The 24,295-nt window shown below is 38.9% G+C and overlaps 1 protein-coding gene across 4 annotated transcripts in view; it reads left to right on the forward strand.

Annotated features, from left to right (window-relative positions):
* Mid1 (midline 1) overlaps nt 1–24,295 on the forward strand; it is a 338,517-nt gene that overhangs the window by 282,175 nt on the left and 32,047 nt on the right. For all 4 annotated transcript variants that reach the window (XM_005411393.2, XM_005411391.2, XM_005411397.2 and 1 more), the window contains exons 4-5: nt 12,474–12,581; nt 20,152–20,300. In XM_005411393.2, the coding sequence (XP_005411450.1) occupies nt 12,474–12,581; nt 20,152–20,300 (257 nt within the window). The remainder of the gene's footprint in view (nt 1–12,473; nt 12,582–20,151; nt 20,301–24,295) is intronic.

Here is a 24,295-nt window from a genome sequence, read left to right on the forward strand (position 1 = left end):
GTTTGTACTTTCAGAAACTACAACATATTACAGAAATTTGACAGATTTGCTTTTAAGATTTCAACTTGCAGCACACAATTTGTTTTAGACTTGTGATTTTATGTTGAAAGTCAAAATAATATTGGAATTTTCAAGAGAACTTGAGATTTGCTATACAGTATTTGTGAATTAAATTTATTAGATTTGTAAGGACTACTTAAGGACTTGGGGAGGATTAGCTTGTTGGGGCTTTAATTTTATCTTGATAGCCATTTGAACTGCTCAAAAGGCTATTAGATATGTTAAATTTATAAATGGAATTTAAATACTACAGGAATTTGGTGGTAAAACTTGGAACAATGACTGTGGAGAGTTGAGGGGGGAAGGGTCGAAGGCGGACAGAAAGAAGGGTTTAAGGGTATTTTCTGTTGTTTCAGAAATATTTTATATCTGATTTGATATACAGTAATTGAAAGACAATTGAAATAAAATAATTAAGATGATTTTTGTTACACCTAGTTTTAGGCCACGTATCTGTGGTGACTGATTGAGCTGTTGGTTTTCAAAATCCATTCATTCTTAAGATCTGTGCATTTCTTTGTATGTAAAGTTTAGCTCAAGTTTTAAAATATATGTAGGAACTTAATTAACTAATTTATAAGTGAAACTGATGGCTTAATAAAGTTGAATCTATTCAACTAGAGTTAATCAAGCTTTGACTCAAGGACTCCCTGTCAGTGATTACTCTGGGCTTTATAAATTTATTGGATTTATAAATCAATAGTAAGACTCGTAGTTTGAATCTAAAGCTTAAAAAAACTATATAGTGTTGGATTGATGCAGACACAGTCGGTCTTTGGGCAAAACTTCTCATGGCTGGTAAGGCCAGGACTACTCCCTCTCCCACCTGATTAGACTCTTTGGGATGCAGGCCAGTCTTCTAGGATCTCCTGGATTTTACATGTGGTACTGGCTGTTGGTGAGTGGATGGAACCCTCCCACAAGTCACCTGCATCTTCTGTTCTCTCCAGCATTAGCTCATCTGCATAGGTCAGCATACCAGACCAATTCTCATCCTAAAGAGCAGAGACTCTTCTTGAGAAAATGGTATACAGGACAGTGTTTCTGTGTTGGCAGGTTTCAGTAGCCGGCAATCCCTGGAGACAGTAGCATGGGTGATGAGCTCCTTCAGGAGCTCTTCCTTAGCCTGAGGGCTGTGCCACTGAGCAAGAGCTAAGAGGCCGGAGTTGGCAGAGGGAAGTCACAAACTGGATAGCTGTCTATTAGGGTCTTTGCTGTGCCTGAAGAGAGGTCACAGCGGGTCTTCCCCGACCCCTCATTATAAATCTGTACCTTTCCTTTGCATTCTCTTGGGTACCCACTTTATACTTTCTGGTTTGTAAAAGAAAATATGAACCAATACACACTTTCAATCAAGTTTGTTTGAAAAAAATCATTATTTTTAAAAATAATTGTACACATATAGAGTGGCTTATTTAGTCCACTTCAAAAGATAACATTAGATCATGATTTTGATGTCAGATTTCCTTGATCCCTAAATGTACGTATGTGCACACACATACACACCCTACAGTCTCAAACCCAGCAGCCAAAAGATACCTGACGTTCTTAAGATTTGCTTCATGTATTATCACTGGGGCACTGGTGTCATCACCCTCATTTGTGAAGAAACAAGAGTGATATCATTTCCTCTCATTTTCACTCCTCACCTATTAAGACTGTTGCAAAGATTTTGGAAAACCACTAACCATGGTTTCCTATATATTAAGCAGAGAGAAAAGTAAAATTTACAAGTGAGAAAACTTGAACATGTTATGCAGGGGCTGAAGAACAGGTTCAAATTTGCTGGCAGAATCAAAATAGGCCCTGAGTGAAGTGGCTTTTACTCTTATAAACAGGATTTACATGGGGAGAGTGTTGGCTTGTTGGTTTTTGATGCAAAATATTCTTTCTTTTAGAATGTTCTCTGAAACTCGTGATGCCAAAGGGGTGACATCCTACAGGAAGACAGTTTCTGTGCTGTTTTTTTAATATGTCTGACATAGCCATGAGCTATTTGGAGTGATAGAGTGGGCGTCCAGGTAGATAGTGCCAACAGATGCTTCTGTAAAGCAGACCCATGGGAATGCTAGCCTAGAATCAGCCACTGGCTACTGAAACAAAGGATCACTTTAATTTTGGTAGAATACAGTATGTTTTCCTTCTATTTTCATGAAAAGGCCTTAAAGAATTCCTCTTGTTTGTGGTTTCAGAAACTAAAACTATGCCAACAAGTCCCTCCTTTAAGAATCCTAGTAAACAATAAGAAGGTTGTGTTCTTGGCAATGAAAGTAAAGCAAGCAGTGTTTCCATTACCTGGCAGGACACTCTCTCCAACACCCACCCCACCCCACCCCTGGTCCTGACTCTCTGAACAGAGCCTTCTGTTTCTCAGATATAGAGATGAGAAAGTACTATCTGCCTGGTTTGTGTATAGAAATATACCTGACCTTTCAGATGATGGTGGGAGGGAGGGGCAGAGGGGGAGAGGGGGAGAGGGGGAGAGAGGGAGAGGGAAAGAAAGAGGGAGAGGGAGAGGGAGAGGGAGAGAGAGATTTCTTTGAATGGTCATTAACTCAGGCTTTAAAAAAATCAATTTTACAGCAGTCTTAAAGCTCTAAAAGCATTGTTTTAGAAAGTCAATAAAAGTTCACATTGAATTGAAATGATGGAAGCAAAGGGTCTCTAGACAGGGAAATGCATGTTTTCATCTGACTCCCTAGATTTTCTGTGTTTTCCTTTCAGGGCAACTTTACAACCATTGCCCAAGTTTAAAGCAATTATGGTTTGTTATAAATGAATGCTCATAGGTAGAGTGTGACTCCAAAGAGAGGAAAGAGCAGGCTTAGTACAGAAATTACTGTTAGTTGCAATCATAATCAGTGTTTAGCCTCACAATTAGTCGTAAGGCATTAGAGCTATAGAACATGCTGGAGAACTATGACACCTGGTCCCTTCTGACCTCTGCTAAAACTTGTCTTAAGGAAAGGCCATACTGTGGTCCCCTTCCAGGTTGACCTTCCTATCACAATAGCTGTCAGTGCCATATCTGAGTGGTACTTATGGGTCCACTATACCATGGCCTGGGGGCATTTCTGCCCCTATCATGACTAGCAAATTCCAGAGTGGAGTTAATGATCATCCTTTTCCAACGACAGCCTCCAACCAGCCACTGATGGGACATGTTGGACGAGTTTCACACTCCTTCTCTATCAGCTGGGGTGTTCTGCACTGTTTCCCGGAGTTGTCCATTGGGATTAATCTCTAGGTGCTCAAAGTGGTCTTGGTAAAACACATTTATTGGCTTCATGCCTTTCTCTGTGTCACTTTTCCACTTTCCACTGGTGTTTCCTGGCAACAATTTGTACTTCTATCCTTGCCTGGTGATCCTCTTCAGTGAGAATGGAAAAGTGGACCACCTAAAATGAAACAATGGGCTAAGTCCATTTCTCAACTATGGCCGTGGTTCATGTATTCAGTTTCTATAAACCATGCTCATTTTTGTTGTATTTCAAGAAACACTGGGCAGAAAAGATATTTAATGATCAATTTATGAGCTTCTGTTAGAATTCTGGAGTGACAAAAACCAGGTAGGATATTTCATAGATATCACTTGTGGATGTATCATAAAGACAGAATAAATCTTAGCATTTTCCAGTTCTACTTCCAAGTTCAAGCTTTATCAACAATATATATTTCACCAAATTGCAAAGACCAGGTATGTATCTGGTCCCTTTTCCCCAAAAATTTTGCAGGGGAGCAGACTTCAGTAACTCAAGCTCGAAGATGGATCCAACTTTGTATTTTTCCAGTACACCACTATTCAGGAATCATAGCATAACAACCAAAAAGAATGCCACTTAATGTGAAATGGCATGTAGCATTGAAAGCAATTAATGTAAGGTCATAGAATAGAAATTTCCTCTTCCCATTATAAGTTACTTCCCTTTTCTAAACCTCCTCACCTTCACCTCTTTTCTCATTCAGTTAGCATCCATCTTCTGTGCGTTATTTTCTGCTCTCAGAAAAGGCTGATTTTTACTGAATGCATTCTTTGAAAATTGTTTAATAGAACATTGGCTCTTCTCAGAAAATTTATGAAAAAGATTTCATAGAGATAAGTGCCTATGACAGGCTAATAGATTTTTTTTTCATTCTGTGTGCCCAGCCCAAAGGGAAGGGTGTGGAACATTTATTTTCTCAAGTGTCTAATTTATAAGAGAAAGGAAGGGAGGAGATTATTAGTTTTGAATGAATTATGAGCAACACCTTCCATTTCTTCATTTTGGAACTGCTTTGAGCAAAGTTACCATTAAACACAACATGAAAAATCTGTGGAACTAGTGCCAAGAATATAAGGCTGAACTTTGTTGAATTTACCTAAGAAAAATATGACAGAAGGAGCCACTTTTGTCATACTTGTGACAAAAATTAGTAGGACATTATAGGGAAAGTAAAAGATTATACTGCAAGCATATTGTCATTTTCATGCTTTGGAAGGAGACAATATTTATTGAGCACCTACTATGTGCTGGATTGTTTACAGATGTTTTATCAAATGTATGCAAAAACAGAAACATTCTCAGGGAAGTCCAACACATTTTTTTCACACCTACATCCATTTGATTCTAAAGTCTGTGATCTGTTCTTTATGCTAGAGGTTGGTGAACTACCACCCTCATGCCACATTTGACTTGTCACCTGTTTTGTAGACAGTTTTACTGGAAGATGGCCACACCCGCTTGGTTTCACATCATCTATGGGTCTTTCACACTACCGCAGGCAAGTGAAGTGGTTGCAACAGAGAGCATAAGGTCCAGAAAGCTGAAATGTATACTCTGTAGCCCTTTGCAAGCAAAGTCTCCCAACCATCTCTATAGCATGGACGGCTCTTCTCTGCCCTCCTCTTCTGCATCCAGTTGTAATGGGAAGCAGTCTTTATGAAACTCACTTGAAATTAAAAAGTAACTTTTAAAAACCTTTTATTTGCCCTCCTCTTATAGCTTCCAAAGCCATTGATACAATGAAAGATGTAGATGAATAAAAGTTTTGATTCATGCTAGAAAGTCTTCAGCAATCAGCATAGTCTGGCTGGTCCTAGAACCTGTGGTTTTAAATCTCTAAGAGTATTCCAGATGAGCAGAGCTTATGAACAATAGTGAGAGTAAACACTGATGTAACCATTGCTATGGATCAAGTAGGGTTCCATGGCTTTTCCTCTCTTAACTTGCTAGTTCTCACCACAGTCTGCCCCAGTAGTTCTCAGCCATGGCTCTGGTGGTATGTGGGAAAGGACTATTCTTTTTTGTGGGATTGTTCTGTGCTTGTAGAATGTGTAGAATCATCCCATTCATTCTACTATGTAAGAGCCAGGATTTTCTTTATGTATTTAGAGAACTGGAGAATCAGATAGGAACATACAAATACTACACAATAAAGACGTGGTATTTCAGTCCCAGGCGGATCTCCTCAAGGCCCTGAGTTTGGAACCACTGCTTGCTTTAGCCTTTGCTCCCTCTAAATTATTTTACCTTGTTTGAAGATTTTGCTTTACTGAGAAATGAGCAATAACGTCTCAGATGGGTATGTTCCATATGCCACTCTTGGGAATAAAACTCTTTTGTGTGAAGTTTCAAAGTTTTAGGCATTAGCAGTGGCATTTCTGCAGGGTAGTTTTATTGCCTTGTTACAGTTGTATTTCGCTTATAAGAATTTTACTGCCCTGTTCACTATAGCATTTTTAATCTCATCTCACTACTTTATTGTTAAGCTTTGTAATCTTAGAAACCTCAAGAAAACAGGATTTATCATGAGGTTCCTAGGAGCTATTTTATTTTATTCCCATACCAAATACATAACAAATTTCTATCTGTATCAATATGTTGTACTGATCTCTTCTGGGCCAACTTATATTCCACCATGGTACTGTACTAAGGAGCAGATTGCATACAGCTTCTATTCACGGTATCCTTATTATGACTTCCCCCCAAAAGCACATTAGGAAGGGATTATATGTTTTATTTTTCTGAAAAAAATCATTCCTGGAGTTCAAAAATTTAATAAAAAATGTTAAATGTCATAGAGCGATGATATAGTTCAGTGGTCGAGCACTTGCCTAGCGTGCACAAAGCACCGGGTTTGATCCCTAACATTGTTAAAAGTTACATATTAAATTAACTCTCAGATTCTCAAATTAAACATTAAAATATAGTCTTGTACTGTAGTTTCCTCTCCAAAGACGGATACCCTGGGATCTGGGCCATTCTCTCTCATCCACTTGAGTAGGTCCATAAGTATTTGACTTTGGTGTGAAAGAGTTTCAGGGTGAAGATTATATATAAACATATTCGATGAATTACAGTAACACTGTCTGCTCTTACTCAATTCTCCTTGGCTCAGTTTTATACACAAAGTGAAGTATTAGAATCTCTTTCATTGTTCCTTCTGGCAGCTCTGTCTAACTTATGCCCCAGGGTCTGGAATGTTCATCACAGCTGCCTTTGGCAATAAAACCCAAAGCACCCTCAGATCCTCATATTTCTCTGAACACCTGGTCAGCAGTGCACAGCGGGGTGCAGAGCCCAGGTGTAGTCTTTCCCTGCACCCTCATCTTACTGGCCAAAGTTGCAGCTTATTCACAGCTCAGTTGTCCTTCAGTTGCTCCAGACCCAGTCAGGTTGGAATTAATTCCTCTAGTTTTCTCTCTGAGTAAGACGGGTTCGGTTATGCCATGTTTTTCACTACCACAAAAACCTTTGAATTTGAATGCAGAGTCAAAGTTACATACCTTTAGCAATAGAGACAAGCACCTTTGGGTCCAAACAATAGCAATAACATCAACATAACCTCATATATGAGTAAATTTCCTCCTTCTTCAAGTCATCTTAATTTAAAACACTGTTGAATGACTCAGCATTGGCTTTTAACCATGAACACTGATTCTTCCAAAATCTGTAAAGTAGATAGTTGCCCTTTAAGACCCCAGACTCCATGGTAGTGGCTTCAACAATGCCAAGGTTCAGTTTTAAAGGAAAAGGGCCATGGTTTGATTGTACAGTTTCAAGTCTGCCCTACCTTGAGCCTGTGAGATAGAGGGCTCCAGAGTTGGATAGCTCTAGGGGTCAGCATTCTTATCGAATTCAAAGGGAACTGTGCAATGCAGCAGCACATTTTCCTCAACACCCTGAGGTAAAACTTCCTGTCTCCAACACTTTGGGCTTATCCTGTTCCAAACTCACTTCCTCATTTCCATCAGTGTGCAAACAGGAAGCGATCTGTCAAGTCCGCCTGTCCTTTCACAGGAGGAGCTAGAAGGTTCTATTCTGAACGTTTCTGACTCATTTCAATAATGCATTGCACAAGGACAAAAATGACAATTTCTGAAATGCATGTAGTTCAGTTTTACCTCTGAGAACTGGCCAAGTATTTTCCCCCACTGATGTTCATTTCAAAGAGTTCCACAAAACATTTCTAAAGATTTTAAGCCCACATGTGTCTGAACTCTAATGATGTTTATACTCGGTACCGCACATCTCATTTTGCAGTTGAATACAAGTCAAAAAAATAAGTTTTTAGAAATAATACTTAGAAACCACTTACAGACTGCTAAAGAACATTTCACAGACACATAGTCCAATTTTAGTATGTGTATGTAATTAAATTCCTTTAATATTTATACATATTGGAAAAAAATGTGTCCTCTTTACCCCACCCTTTCCGTGAAATCCTGTAATACTATTGCACCATAAAACATAGCAGGGGGACTTTTTACTGTGCACTGCTGACCAAATGTTCTGGAGAAAATAGCTAACTCATTTATTTTATCATTAACTAATCCGGGGAACGATTATGTGTAGCTGCATTTCTAGAAAAAAGGTAAACTGTGCATTCAGTAGCAATTTACATGGGCCTGTAGCTGATTGTTGGTGTCTGAGATGAGCATTAACACAGCAGAACAACCCTGATGCTGACCTTGATCTCAGGTGCAGAAGGGCTAGGCAGGAGTGTTTACATCCTGCATTCACTTCATTATTGAGCTTTCCACTTCCAATCAGACCATAGAGGATCAGAAGTTCACAGTCTGAGAAGTGGCAAAATTACCCTCAGAACTGGAAAAGTGGGCCAGCAACTCCCTACAGGCAAAACTCTTGTTCAGTGTTCTATTTATGTAATTTCCTTTCCCATTCTGCCATCCTTGTTCCCAAAATGCTTACAGAAACTATGGACATACCAGATAAAAGGGAAATACAAGTGATGTGTGCTATTTGCAGTAGTTATACTCTATGAAGTCACCATATGATTTGAATATTTTTTCTTCTTTCTTTTGGTACCGGGAATTGAACGCAAGACCTTGTGCTTGCCAGACAGGCATTGTGCCACTAAGCTATATCCCAGGTCCTGCACTGAATTTTTGAATATAGAACTATTTCTACTACGTGCATATAGAGACACATATCAAAACAAGATTATAATTTTACATCCTAAACCAACTCATATTGATAGATTCTATTTTCTTTTATTTTACAAAAGAGCAAAGGATGATTAGAAGTAAGTGAGTAGCCTAAGACCACTCTAGTAACACGTGTTAGAGTTGGAACTCTAGCCCTACTCAGTGATCCCTGTGGAGGAGCCTCCTCTGTCATTCTCTTCTTGTGATTATGAAAGCCAACGCAGAAGGCAGAACATCACCTTGCTCACCCTCAGCTGGGTATGCACAAGTCAATTCACATGTTCCCATGCTCTGTGCATATCGGTAAACAGAGGCAAAAGGGCCACAAGTATTGATTTAGGGGTTACAAGTAAATATTTTGAAACCTGGTCCCAAGTAGGAGGTATGGACTGAATGCAATTTTGAGGAACTTCGCCTGTTGAATGAAGGGTCAGGAGATCCTTAAAACACTCTTTCTACATCTTGTGGCTGGTTCCCTTTCATCCCTCAAAGAACTTGTCAGAGAATTCTTGTCTGACCATCAATAAAAACTAGCCCACTCTCAGCTGTCTGATCATGTTTTTTAAGTCTAATTTTCTTATACACTCGTGAACTGAAATTTTTACTTGTTTACGTATTCCTCCCTTTTTTCTATACGTGTAAACTCTGTGATAAGGGGGACTTTACCTTTCTTGTAACCCACTGTTTGCTATCTGATACACTGTTGGAACCCAGTAGCTATCTTTCAATGAATGAATGAATGAACAACTGAGTTCAGCACCTTCAAAGTAAGAGTTGCAAGTGTTTTTTAAAAGTAGGATTCAATCTGGCATGAGATTGGCTATGGCACTTACAGCCTCAGATAATGGTTAGCATCTATAAAATAGATGATGATAAATTCTCAATTTGGAAAGAATTGAAATTGGAGCTACCTCTCAAGGAATTGGGAGTATATTGCAAAGACATGAAGCTACTTCTAAGGAATGGTAGAATTTTTTTTTGTTTGTTTGTTTGTTTTCTAGTACCGGGAATCAAACTCATGACCTCGCGCTTGCCAGGCAGGCGCTGTGCCACTGAGCTAAATCCTCAGCCCCAATGGTAGAAAATATTGAGAAGATGGGGCATTTCAGGAGGACAAATGAAGCTATGTATAGTGAAGGTTGAGCACATAGGTAAGGCCAAAAGAGAGCGTTTCTCAAAAACAACTGAGTTTCGCAGGAACAGGGGCTCATGTGATATTGGTTCCTCAGTATGCCTGAAGAACGTAGCAGTGACAAGGCTAGCATGGGAAAAGCTATGTTAAGCTGTATTTTGTTCTGAGAAGCCAAGGGCTCTGAAGAACCAGGGTCCCATTTCCAATGTGGTCCAGAAGTGGGTTACAGTAATCACTACTATTGGGCATCATCGCTAATTATCTCCACTGCACTCTTACCTTTAGTTTAGGGACCAAAAACTAGGCTGATGACACAAAAATGGAAGTGTAGGTTGAGGGAAGAAGATTTGGAGGTTATTTCTTCCATCCTTAAATGGGCGCTACTTAGAGCATTTCTATCAGCTGCAGTGATTTCTGGATCAAAAATGTGAATCCAAAATGAAAGCTAAAGCTTGAGGACTAGAAATACCTGAACATATACATTGCAAGTTACCCATAAACCTTGCCATACTGGAATGAATAATTCATATAAGAAATGAAGTCCAATCAAACCATTAGCTCTCTTTAAGTGACATAAAAATAGCAAAACTGTGGAAAACTACATTGTAGTACAATAATTTCAGAAATACAGGATAATATTCAGCTTATTTTATTGTACCTTTAGGAATATGAGAATGCTAGAATTAATGAAAATTTGGAACTTCATCAAAGTAGAAAAGATTCAGCTTTCTTAGTTTTAAAGAGTTCAATCCATATTCCTTAAAAGATTTAGGGAAAACACTTGGCCTACAATGAACAGATCATGTTCCCAAATTTCTGGGAATTTACAATTTTGAGGTGATGGTGATTGTAGTATCAGATTTCTCAGAACATATTTGGCTCACCAAAACAGATTTCAGTTTACTATTTTGGTGAAGCTAACCTATCCATCTTAAAAATCAAATAGTCAGAATTTAGACTAAATTGAATTCCATTTGCAATGATGACTTAGATACTTTACTACCATGAGGAGCTCGAATTCCAACAATTTTGAGACTAAAATGGATCCCATTGAGAGGAAGATCAAGAGCGAGGGGGATTCTGTTAAGCAAACCCAGTAGAATTCTTGCTGAAACCAGGCCAAGGTGATCAGACAGCTGGGGTGTTGGTGAAAGATGAAGATCAGATATTAAGGGTGACTGAACATGGCGGATGAAGCATTCCTGACAAACCAACATAGCAGGGCTCTTACTAACACTCAGTTTTAAAAGGAAGTGCAGCAATGGGCCTGGGAGAAGGAGCCTGACTAAAGTTTGGTCAAGCAAAGAATCTTTACCCATGCTACATTCCAGACATTTCACTTCCTCTATCATAATGTGCTCATGTTATCAATAATGTCCCTTCCTTTTACAGCTCAGTTGTGGTCAGTTATTAAATCCAGTTTGAAGTCTAAAGGAAAGATAAGAAATTTATTGAGAGTAAATTTCAAGTAAGCACTTCAATAGAACGCTGAATTTATTTGGAAAACCTCAAGGGGCAGTAGAAATAATGACATAAAAGTGAGATAAATTGAGCTCAGTGGTTATCTTCCTTAGGTTTTAACCCAAGTTCCACATTCTGCACTTGCCAATCAATCTATTCAAAACTTTTTTATTAATTAAATAAACATTCAACAAATACCTCTGTGTGCTGATTATAATGTAGGATATGATGTCATGCTTTGCTACAAATGGCTGGTGACCATTACTTTCTCAGTAATATGTCTTGACTAGTCTTTATGTTGTATCTGATGATGAAAGAAATAAAATTCCAGGGATCATGGGCATATGGAAATGGGACATGTTTTTTTTTTCTGAGGCACGATCTGTGGAATTTTATCCTCATTGCCCCACTTCCAGTTTATCTCATTTATAAAGCATGAAATGACTCCTGTTAAAGTCTCCCAAATTAAAGGGTCTCCCAACTGGGCCTTGTTGCTCTTCAGAGATATGATTGAATAATCAATGCCATTATGCTTCTTTGTAACATTACAACTTCAGCAGTTGTGCTAAAATAATAACATGCATACATGCTGCCTTCATCTCCCACAGCTATGATTTCTGGGTTTCTCTTTGTGAATAAACACTTCAGAATTGTTAGGAATAAATGCCCTGCTAAGAGTATATCCCAAGCCCCGTTGCGAAGGATGAGATAATTGTAACTTGCCCTTGCATACATTGAGTCTTAAAACTTTCAAATACAGTCCATTTTGTAATGATCCACCTTTTCCCAAGAATGAGATGCTGTCATTGTAGAACGCTGGTCTTTTAGTATACCAGAAGTAAAATTTAAAATTATGTCATAGATGCAGAAAATTTCAAACCATTCTTTTTGTAATTTTTGATGATTTATAGGGATTAAATAAAAATTTTATGTCTACAATTAAATAACTATGGTGTGAACTTTGCACATTGTTTTTGGAGAATTTCTCTGAAAGTCATTGATAGTAGTCTGTCTTCCATAAAACAATAAGACTTTTTTTTAACACTTTATTTTTAACAAGACAAATCTGAACACTTTTCTCAAAATATGAAAATAATACGTACAAATGTATTTCACTTCATATGTCAACTTCTAACTGGCTGGTAATAGCTATGCCCATGTTGTGTTCTGGCTTGGAAGAAAAGATTATTATCATTAAATAATGCTGTCCAAGAATACAATATGGGAAGTAGACCCATACATCCTATATTTGCCATTCTTGCATAATAGGAGGGAGAATTAATATTTAAAACATATGTCAAGGGTTAATGGAAACATGTTACTCTACATTAAAAGAGTATTTAACTGAAAACAAAGGCTAAGTTTACACTCCCCATTTTATTTGTCCTGTAGGTCAATGCATCACGTCAAGAAGCCAAACTGACAGAGGAGTGTGATCTTCTCATTGAAATCATTCAACAAAGACGACAAATTATTGGAACCAAGATAAAAGAAGGGAAGGTATGATTTCTAGGAGATTTTGTGTCTTCTAATGGAGAAAATATACTCTGATATTTCAGTGGCTTTGTACATTGTAAGCACCTTTTGCCCTGCACTTTCCATCATCCCCTGTGAAGTCTTAGTCTATTTCATGTTGAATGCTTATTATTATGTCTGTTATGCCCATTGTATTCTATATCACTTGTCTATGAGAAAGTGGGTTCATTTCATACTTACTGCTATATCTTAGCAATTAGCACGACATTAAATAAATTAAAAATGAACCACAGTTTAAATATTGAAATTATAAAGCACTCCCTGTGCCCTTGGGAGAATTAACATAGATATAACTTCATACTTGCAAAAATCCTTATTTTCACTGAATCTTATTCTCCTTTGTGGATGTATTAAGTGTTACTTCTCTATTGCTCATATGTTTTAATTTTTATGACTTTACAGTGAGCTGTATTCAAAGATACAATGTAGAATCTTTGTAAATACTCTCTTATGTATTCAAAAATTTTGGTAGCTTTAGAACGTATTATTTTATTCTGCCAACCTCTGGCTAGTGTCATAGCTTTTGGCAAACAAGCTTTAGGTACGGGACTCTGGGAACAAATCAACAATTGGGTTGCAGCCTGTGCTATATTCTTTCTGATAACCTACAAAACAAGAGCCTTGGAAGCACAGAGACAAGAACAAATTTCTGAATGCTGACGCTGAGAGCTGTCAGATGTGGTAGACTGATTGGGGGAAGAAGACATGACTTCTTCCCTTCAAAACTGAAACTCTAAGCTCAGTTCCAAAGCAAATAAAGGAATCTGAAATTCCTAGAAGTATAGCCAACAAAATCAGGAGACCACACTACCTTAGAGATGAAATTAGTTTTGTGGGAAAAAATGAAAAAGAAAAACCTCAAAAGATGTAGTCTTAAAATGTTCAAAGAGACAAATGAAGGAATAACTTTGATTTTGAAAGAGAAAAACGTGAAAACATGACAGAAATAAAATAAGAAAAATAGAAAGCAAGAAAGGAGAAGTTTTGAAGGTAAATGTAGACACTTTTAAAGGAAACAGCTGCAAAAGAAGTTTGGAAACTTGAGTTTTGGCCTCTGCCCGTGAAATTCTGTATGTACAGGAAGACACAAAGGAGTCAGCGACATGAAGGCTCGGCAGATGTCCTCTGAGTTGGAACTCAATGATTAGGAAACAATATATGAAAATCCACACATGGAACATTTTTAAAAAATCAGATACTTAGTTGGAAGGGATGTATCAGCAAATTTTATAAAGATTGAATACCAAATAACCCCTCCTCTAAGACCATATGGTATATCTAATTAGATATAATCCTCAATAAAAATAGTTTTTACATTTGGAAACTTTAAAATGTGTTCTTATAAAAATAAATTTTCAAAATAATTTTTTTAGGGCCAGGTGTGGGGGCACATGCCTGTAATCCCAGCACTTGTGAGGCTGAGATAGGAGGATCATTGCGAGTTCAATACTAGCCTGGGCTACAAAGTGAGTTCAAGGCCAGCCTGAACTCCATAGTGAGACCTTGTCTCAAAAAGACAAAAAAAAATAAATAAATTTTTAAAAGTTAGAAGTGTACCACAATGAAAGATCTATATTTAAGCAGCAAAAAAGTATTTGAAGGCAAATTGATAACATTTAATTCCTTTAAAATGAAAAAAAGTATATAGGAAGTAAAACAATAGTTTTTAAGTAAAGTTAGAGAAAGCATAAAAGAATAGTCAATGAAAGAAAACAAAAATAATAAACAAAGGAGAAGTAAATGAAAACAAAAAAAGAGAACAAAATCGGTGTCAGCAATAAAGAGCTCATAGTCTTAACATTGAAACAATTATGAATTTTCACTAGTTTTAAAAGCATGTTAATAAAAGAAAGACAGAAATGTATGTATTACAGAGACACCATGTACTCTCCCAAAACTAAAATATTGACTATCTGGCCCTTACAGTAAAAGCTTGCCAATCCATATTAAGAAGATTCATAAATGTAAAAAGTAATTCATGAGGCAAAGCTGTATTAGACATCAATAAGCAAAAAGGATGGGGGGTGTCCTCTAAAAATCTCATTTAAAGACAAGACAGTTTTTTTAAATCATAAAAAAATTACATTAATTTTTTTCAATAATTTGAAAACTTAGGGGGCTGGGGATTTAGCTCAGCGGCAAAAGCGCCTGCCTGGCAAGTGCAAGGTTGTGAGTTCGGTTCCCGGTACCGGAGAAAAACCAGAAAAAAAAAAAAAAAGAAAACTTAAGTAAGTAGTAGAAAACCTAAGTAACCCTAAAATTAAAAAGCAAAGATATTTAATTATTAATTGAACATTTCCCTCAACTCACATTCCCCAGCCCCCTACAAATAACACCAGGCCCAAGTTTAACTGATAATATCATCCTTATATAAAATGTTTCAGAAAATACATTTTATGCAGAATGTATGACCTTGATATCGAACATTTTAACAGAAGATGTGTACAAGAGCTCGGAATAGAAAGAACTATTTTAGACCAAAAACTAGAACATGAAATTGTAAAGCAAAGACTGAAACATAAAACAAATGATGAGTGTTTCATATTGGAAAAGTGATCACATGTATGTTTCAAGTACGTGCAGTTTATTGTGTATTAATTATATCTCAATAAAGCTGACTGTAACATATAAATTTTATATTATATAATGAAAATCTTCAGAAGTTGAAGCAAATGAAGTAATCACTCTAGTGATATATATTAGTCTGGACAAATCACCAGATATGGGGAAATTTTATGATTTGAATAGAACAAGAAGAATTGTGTAACATTTGATAAATTACCCCTGGGCCCTATACATTGTTTAGGCGTGAGTACAACAACATGCTTAGGAATTCACAAGTTTGAATTCAAGAAACTCTTCTTCTGGAGAGATATAAATGAGGTCTTGCAGGGCCACACAGGGCCTTTACTGCTATAGATATTTTGCCTCTTCTTGAAAAATCTGAAGTTGGTACAATGAAAATATTGAGATTCGGTAAGGCTGGTAGCATGCATAAGACAGTTCATCGTGTTATGTTTTACATTTTTCTGTATTTTAAAAGTTGTTCACTTTTTAAAGAGTGTGTTATTTGCTCAGGGACATTATTTCAGAAGGCAGTTACTATAAGGCAGATGATACTTGGGAAAGAGGGGGCCCAGTTCAGATTTGCTTTGGGGTAGTACTTGAGGAAGGACTGATTGACCTCAAAGCGTGGAAGGCACAGTGACCTGAGTCCCTGGCCGGAGTATTCTGTGTCACTAGCGTACTTCCAAGAGGAAAGATATGAAGACCAACAGCCTGGAAATCTGAGGTGTCAGGTAGGGCGGCAAAGTGCAGAGCAGGGACTCACTGTGGGGCTGGGTCCCTATGGCCCGGAGTGCGAACAGGCAGTCTGAGGGCAGAGCCAGGGGCAGGGACAGTGGGGCCTCTGAGAAGTACTTGGAAATGGGAGGGTAGAGGGAGAAGCAGGCACAGTTGTGACCACAAAAGTACATTTCGTCAGCCTCTTCCCTTGGCCCCTGGCCCTGGTAACCTGACAGAAGCCTGCCTACCACACAGCCCGCAGCAGGAGATGTTAGCAGTGGGTGACAAGTGACATATTAGCACATGCTGTAGTTTCTGTTCTCAGACATTGTACATACTGTGAAGGAAAGAGCTCCACGGTCTTTATAGTTGCACAGATGGGAGTTTCTGGCCAGGAGACTGCCTAGGAAGGAATTTTCTGTTTTTACTCAGTAGTAGGGGGTATGCGTATGTTTCATGTCACCCTCAAGAGCTGATGGCAAACTCCTGATGAAGTGAGTCAGTGTGCTTGACATTCAGACAAACTGTAGTATACAATGAGTCCCTGAGTTAAGAACGAGTTCCATTCAGGGAGAACGTTCATCAGTCAGATTTGTTCATAAATCCAACCAAGTGAGTCTTATACACCTTTGACACAAATATGCAATATAAACCATAGAAAACACACACACACACACACACACACACACACACACAAATACTGTAAATAATGCTTATGGACATCCTGGGCTCTGACTGAGCATTGTACAATAAGCACAGAGCAACACGACTGTGACAATGTCCGGCACACACATAAGCTACTTCCGTGATTTGTGTGTATCTATGATTGTTCCAAATGTGAGGTCCATTCCTATTTCTGAAAATTTGCAACTTCAGTGTTCAACTTACTGTAGTGAAGGCCACAGGTGGGTAGCAAGAAGGTCCCTTCTCTTCACTGTTTTCAATGTACTCCCATTCTTCAAAATTTTAGAGAATTAATAGGGATTAAACAGCCGAACTTTCCACAGCCATGAAGAGATGCTGAATCCAGGTCTCCCGGTCAATTCTCACATTTGTTTCAATTGAGAGGATTCAGTGTTCAGGCACAACACTTTGGGGTTGCACACCTACATGAATACATATTAAAAAGCATGTAAAGTAAAGTAAGCTTGCCTTTAAGAGTGCGGAAGGTGTATAAACAGCAAATAAAATGACAGTCATCGTCTTGTGTCCCCCATTAAAAGGCAATTATGATGGACAAAATATTCCCATGCTGAATATAGGGTAAATTCCAAAAGTTATTCTGACAGTGTCACTTCTTAAGGGAAAGGCTAAGAGTTGGCTGACAAATCTTTCCCCCCGCAGCATTAAGATATGCCTACATAGAATCCTAGTACTTCTTTTAAATATTTGTCTTGTTGGAATTTTTAAAATGATATATTAAAAGTATTACTTAATGAAAAACTAAGTGTTTTATTTAGTGCTGTGTGTCAGCACTTAAAGGGTTATAGCACGTAGGACAGTGTTCCAGAGCGGGGCTCCGATCATCTGACCGGAATCACTGCAGCTAGGAGTTGGCAAACTTTTGCTGTGAAAGGCTGCTAAGCCTTCAGACTTTGCCACACAGTCCCTGTTGCAACAATTGATTTCTGCCCAGTGTCATGGCACAAAAGTAGCCGTAGATGTCTCATATCTGAATAAGAGCAGCAGTATGCCAATAAATCTTTATTTACACAAACAGGCTGAAACACATAACTTATAGCAATATTTTGCTTTTCTCTTTTAAATAATGCAACTTACTCTAGGAAATACTTAGCTCACAGCCCAGTGCTGAAATCATTCATGCATGCACACATGCATGCACACCCTTCTTTTTTTTTTTTTTTTTTTTTTTTTGGCCATTCTAGGGATCTAACCCAAGTCTTCACTCTGGGCCCCTTCACCCTTGTGATCTGTCTGCCTTAGCTTCCCAGAGTACTGGGATTACAAGTATGAGCCACCACACCTAAAAATGTTTTGGAAAATCAGACTTGCCCATTTCTACCAAGAGTGCTCTCTGGTACGTACTTTTCTCCTCATCTACTTGATTTCCTAAATGCTACTCCTGACTGTGCTAATGTTCATCACCTGAAGATTCAAAAACATTCACTGCTTGTTGAAGTGCAGACTCCTTAAGCAGAATGGTGCACCATCACATCTACAGTTTTTCTTTTCAAAAGGTCCTGGGTGATTTGTTTTCTTTTTTTGAACCCTATGTTTGAGAAGCTCTGATCGGGTTTATCAGGTGGAATTGTACATTGACCTATAATTAAAATTATGTCCCATGTTCTCTGAAGAACATTCTAGTATTTTCCCCAAAAGCCCTTGTTTTGTCTTGCTTTAATTTATGCTCAATTTAGGGCTTTTTTTCTTTTCCTCCAGTGTCACTTTTAATTTCCAGTATTATAAGAGCAGAAAAAGATGAAAGTAGATTCCATCCATCATCACATTTATAATCTGTATGGTCTCTATCTTCCATGGCCAAAGGATAATTGATTCACATGCAATTCTTCTAAAGGGATATTTTGACCGTATTTTCTTTTTTTAGAATTGTATTAAACATCTTCAATTTTGCCATGTAATTTTACCTTGTGTTGTCTGATTAAATAGCTCATCCACTGGTTTGTTCTAGGGATTATAAGTTATTTTCCCTCCTGGAATTTTTCTTTGCCCTGACAGTTTCTACTGGGTGTGTTCTAATATCCTGGACTGGACTGGATGGCTTCTTTGGCTTTGCCTGTGGCTGTAATGATGCCAAAAGCTAAATTCTACATGTGGTAAAATAAGGCTTACTTTACTCAACTAATATACACAGTTAACTGTCGGGGCAGTAGCTGCAATCATAATTAGTCAAAACTTTCCCCAGTCTCAGCATCACATACTGTTTGTCCCAATGTGCTGATATTTTGTTCTCTAACTCTCCCTTCGGTAGCTTTTCTCACCTTTGCCTGAAATCTTGTGCCTGTGGCTCTTGAGTCAGCACTGGCCTCCTTTGTTTGCTGCAGTACATACTTGGAATTGCCTTTTCCTTAGAGGCCTCAATTCTGACATCTCTTTCCTTCCTTTTCTTCGATTAGAGTTGTCTGGGGATGATAATGATGACTTTCAGAAAGAAGAAATTTCTTGGAGTTAGCAGGAATTCTGGAGGGAGACTGAGCCAGCCTTGTCTGTAAGACAGATTAGCCGGCCTCCTCCTTACCCTTTCACCCAAGGCTATTTTCCGTTTGGAATTATCATAAAGCCAGCCAAAACCTGTCCCCGGGTGTGTGGACGGGGGCACTAGGCACAAGGCAATTCCAATTAGCAGTCTAATTTTAACTTGGATCCTAGCCAGAGGGCTTCATCTCTCAGTACTTTCAAACGCTAGAGTGGTGGTCAAGTGGGTTACCTTGGACTTCTCTTGGCCTGCCTGAGAGGTTATGGTCAATTACATTCGAGGGTCATTTTCAAGCAAGACGGAATCAGCAATTGGAATGGAGGTTGTGAAGCAAATATTCATTTTTATCCCAACTGGGAAATGCTTATCAAAATAGTTCTTAGTTATCAAGCAAGCACAAAGTGCCTGGAAATGACGTTCCCAGCAGAGGAAATGGCCCAGCTGTGCTTTTTTTGGCTTTCTCTCATCTGCTCAACAGGAAAAATATTAATCAATGGGAAAAATGCTCCCTTTCTGTTAATTTAACACATGAGTTTTAGGTAGTGTGGGAAATAGTAATACCTAAAGCTTTTACAATACAATTTTATTACATGGCTCACAAAGAACTTTTTAGAAACTAGTTGTTACTTAAGCTTCAAATTTGTGCCTATAGAGATGTTTTATTTTCTTGAGAGCACAGCTGAAAAACTGCGATAGAGAAAGTCCCAGGGCCCCCTGTGGTCTAGTATTAACTGCGTGGAAAGTGGCGGGAAGAGATCTGGCGACCCTTTGTAAGTTGCCACTGAGCAACACCTTTTCTTTCCCCATCAACAGGGAAGCAATTAGAAATTCAGTATTTCCTCATAAAACGAATTAGCACCACTTCTTCCAGGAGATAAAAAATATATTTAAAGCAAGAGTCCCATAACTGGGCTTTCCAGAGTTTGATCTCACTGTCTGTGTATGTTGTGAATTTTTATGGAAAGATGGTTTAGGTACAACACAATGGCTACATCCGAAGGGTCCAGCCTGCTGTCTTTTCACTAAGGGAGCCCACCTAGCTACCCGTGTGTCTCCTTGTCTCTTTTGTTCAAGGTGATGAGGCTTCGCAAACTTGCTCAGCAGATTGCAAACTGCAAGCAGTGCATTGAACGGTCAGCATCCCTCATCTCACAAGCAGAACACTCTCTGAAGGAGAATGATCATGCTCGCTTCCTACAGACAGCTAAGAACATCACTGAGAGGTGAGTGGATGGGCCGCTGGGAAGTTCTCAGGCTCCTAGTCGCTGGTATGGGGCCGTGATTAGGTGGCCTTGCGCTTGCCTAGCGTTTATTTTCATTTTCAAGGCCCAGTACCAGGGAGAACAGAGGCCTTGAGCTGTTTGTTCCAGCTAAAGATGCTTCCCTTTGATGCCCTTTTCGTAACAGCCTTTGAAGGCCTTTGAAGTGAGAGTCTACTAACTAGTGAGACAGAATGAAATCAACCTGCTGGGGTGGGGGGATTATGCTGGCCCCGGAACAGTATTCATTGTGACTGTCAGACCAGATTTCATCATATACTTGGTAACAGAGTCAAAATAAAGATAAAATATAAAAAGGAATCTTCCATTGCATGTTATTTATCTAAAAAACTATGGCACAGATGTTCTCTGTTAGGCTTGTTTTTATGTGATTGAGGAGCTGGACCTTACCAGAGAATGACAGAGTTGACTAAAGCAGCAGAAAAAGGGCCAAACTGACTCTCATGCAGCCTTCTTTTAAAATACTCTCTGTTCCACATGAAGGAATTTAAAAATGATGTTATCTGAAGAGCCAGCTCAGCAGTAAACCTAACAAGGATGAGTATTCCTTTAGCACACCTACCTGATTGGCATACAAATGACTCCTCTCCACGGATGCAAACATCTGTAGCAACTCGAGTGGCTCCAAAAAAGGAGCACTAAGCCGGGCTGAGTACAACCAATACCATATAAATGACATCTGTGAGCAATTGCCAATGACCTTGACTTGTCATTCATTCTGATTTTTGATGAAGTTGTCCTTCATGCAAAGCAATAGTGGAATCTTATGGTTAAAAGATGCCAAAGTGGTCATTTGTGATGGTCTTTATCCCAGAGCACAGGCTCTGTAAAGCATCAGAAAGTATTTGCGGCTTTGCAGGTTGTAAGGTCTGGGCTACAGCTACGCAACCCTGCCTTGTAGCTCCACAACAGCCAGACAATATGGAAACAAATGGGTGTGGCTGACTGCCAATAAAACCATTTACAAAACAGTCTGCAGGTTCCACTTTGCCAGCCCATGGCCTAGGGGAGAAAATATGCTCACCATCTTATGACTGGAATGTCTTCAAAGAAGGAAAAATGAAACCAACATTTATTACGTGATTGCCTGTGTCAGACACCCTGCTAATAATTCTCAAAATAACATCTAGAGGTAGGCCTTGGTATTTCCATTTTCACTGTTCTTAAGAGTAGCGTACAGCATTTTTATAGTTTTAATCCACTAGCCTGCAAGCTTCGTGGTGTTACTTCTTACATTTGAGAAACTTCCTTTTGCAGCAGATGAGATACTTATCTCTTCTAAAGGACAAGGGTAACAGCTGGCTATCATCGCTTTCATGTCCTGAAAACGCTCTCCTCCCTACTGTAAAGACAGGCCAGTTTCTTTCCTCATGCCTCCTAAGTTCCGAGTGTTTGTTTGTACCACTCTCCTCCGGATGGTGACCAACTGCTCATCAGTCATCCTAAAGTTAAAAACTTCAGACAGCACTAAGAGGGCAGTGGACGCAGGGCAGTATAGCAGCATTTACGCTGAGGTCAGGTTCCCAATCTGGAATCCAAGAGTCTGTGTCTCTACTTGGGGATGGGGTGATATCCAGATAAAGTGGGTTCTATGAGATGCATCTTAGGCAACCCCTACAAATCACGATGAGTGTCACAGAAGTAAGCTGCCCTCACAGTTGAGAGAGAATGAGACCCTCCAGCAGTTCTGCCAGAAGGGCACAGACTCAGTTGAAGGCCAGCACAAGCACATGAGCACACACCTGCGATCTCCCGCAGACCTGTCAGGGTACATCTGATCCCTCTCGGCTCTCCTCGTAACAGGCCCATTGCATCAGAAATGGGAACATGACTTTCAATCCTTTTACGGTGAAGAATGAGCTTCTGTTGAGTTTCAGTACATAGCGTGGTAAAAATCTGCTGGAAGTCCTTGTCCTTCTGTAACCCCTCTTCTTCCCATCTCTTGTTTGTCAAACATCTGGGTTAATTACTGAGCTTTTCTCATTCCAGGAGCTGGCATGTAGTAAAAGCACACTGGGTTCAGATAAGAAGTTTGGAGACCTGGGTTCAAATCCACACAATGTTCCCTTTTCAGTGTGACTCTTTAAGCTATTTGCTACTCAGAAATTGGGCTCATAATAGCTAATCTGTATTGTGAAATTTTTCTGGATATTCCTCAGAAAATGGTCTCAAGCATCCCAGGCATTCTGTAAATGCAAGCTGATATAGTGTTTTCATATTTCAATATGATCCGTCTTGTGTATTCAGTGCTGCTCTATGTCTGCCTGCCTCTGTTCTTCAACCTGTCATTTAACATGCTTCTCTAGGACATGATTTCCCAGTTTGGTCTAGTCTTGTGTGTGCCCTGGGTTTTCACTCCCATAATACAGTGCTTCCAGATCATCGTTATTCTTTTACTCAAGTGTGGAACATAGAACAGACTTTAAATCCTACAGGTATTCCTAAAGGGAGATTTAGATGAGATCTTCCTACATCATTAAATCACCTAAAGGGATATGTTTTCCTATAAGCTGATTGCAAACTGCAAAACCTGTTTTCAATTCAGAAATGTCAAGCACCCCCAAAAGGACATAGAGCCTCAAGCTTTACATTGTAGGAGATGCATATGCTTTGTAACCAACTGTTTAGCTATGAGATAATTGCCTAGTAATTATGGATAGCATTGAGGCTGCTCATTAACACTTCTGAGTCTGATTTTGCTTATATGCTCCAAGTGGGCAGGATTCCTGGCCATCTTGTTTTCACTATTATAGACCCAGCACATTGCAAACTTCCTACTATGAATATATGAGCCAATGAATCCATGTACGGGGCTGAATTTCCCTGTATAATATAGCTGTTATAAGGATGAAATATAATAATAAAGTAAAAACATTAGCTAACCCAGTTTCTGTCACAAAGTGAATATGCAACAAATGCTAATTTCCTTCTTATTTACTGGATGAATGTAAATTTAATATGTAACACATTATATTCTCAAGCACACTAATACATAGGTGTTTGGTGTGATTATCTGGGCACCTTTCTAACATGTTAAGTGAGCAAAAGTTTCCATCAAATGTGGGCATAAAAGACTTGCTCTATTGCTTACAAAGAATCAAAAAGTAGAATTGCTTTTAGCAGCAAATGAACAAAATTTCCTCAAGCAGAATCCATTTTTCAGAGGTTCTTGGAGGTTCTCCAACTCCAAGGCAAGCCCTGTGTTCCTCACCATCACAGGCAGATCAAGGATTTGTCAGGCTTTTCCAGAAGATAAAACTAAGAATGCCAGTTGTGAGCTCTGGAAAGATGTCACTTACTTTTGGAACCCACACATCACATGTGTGGGTTTTGAAGTCTGTAGTGTTAATAAGTATTATGATAACAACAGGTTCCAGGGCCAAACGTGCTTGGGACAGCCCAGATTGGCCAAAGTACTGCACATTTTGTCACTGTGACACTCACTGTGTTCTACCATGACGATGTGCTTTGTTTGGCAGAAGCTTTGTGAACAGTGTAGTTCTTCCACCTTCTGGAAAACTGGCCCTATATGGTCACTAACAGCCAAGTGTCCTGGAGGTTAGATTAGAGTTCAAAGCAGAAATATAAACAGAGAGCAGTGTGTACCTCCACTCGCTTAAGTGTCAGGATGGGACACAGGCTCTATTTGCTCTAACATGTTAAGACCTACACACACACACACACACACACACACACACACACACATATCTGCATGTGTATGCTATGCACAGATTCACACACATATGCACAGACACACAACTGTAAAGCAAAGAACTGAGACAGTGACGTACCAACAACCCTAGTGGGTGTTGGAAATTCATCTAAAAGGCTGGAAGATGGGCAACAAGGGATTGGGAAATTAAAACATGGCCTAAAATGTTGAATTTGGCAGATTTCCCCTTGTCTGTCACTCCAATCAAGAATTTGAAATTATGGCC

Source organism: Chinchilla lanigera, unplaced genomic scaffold (assembly GCF_000276665.1).
Source record: "Chinchilla lanigera isolate Chin_1 unplaced genomic scaffold, ChiLan1.0 scaffold00143, whole genome shotgun sequence".
Classification (NCBI taxonomy): domain Eukaryota; kingdom Metazoa; phylum Chordata; class Mammalia; order Rodentia; family Chinchillidae; genus Chinchilla; species Chinchilla lanigera.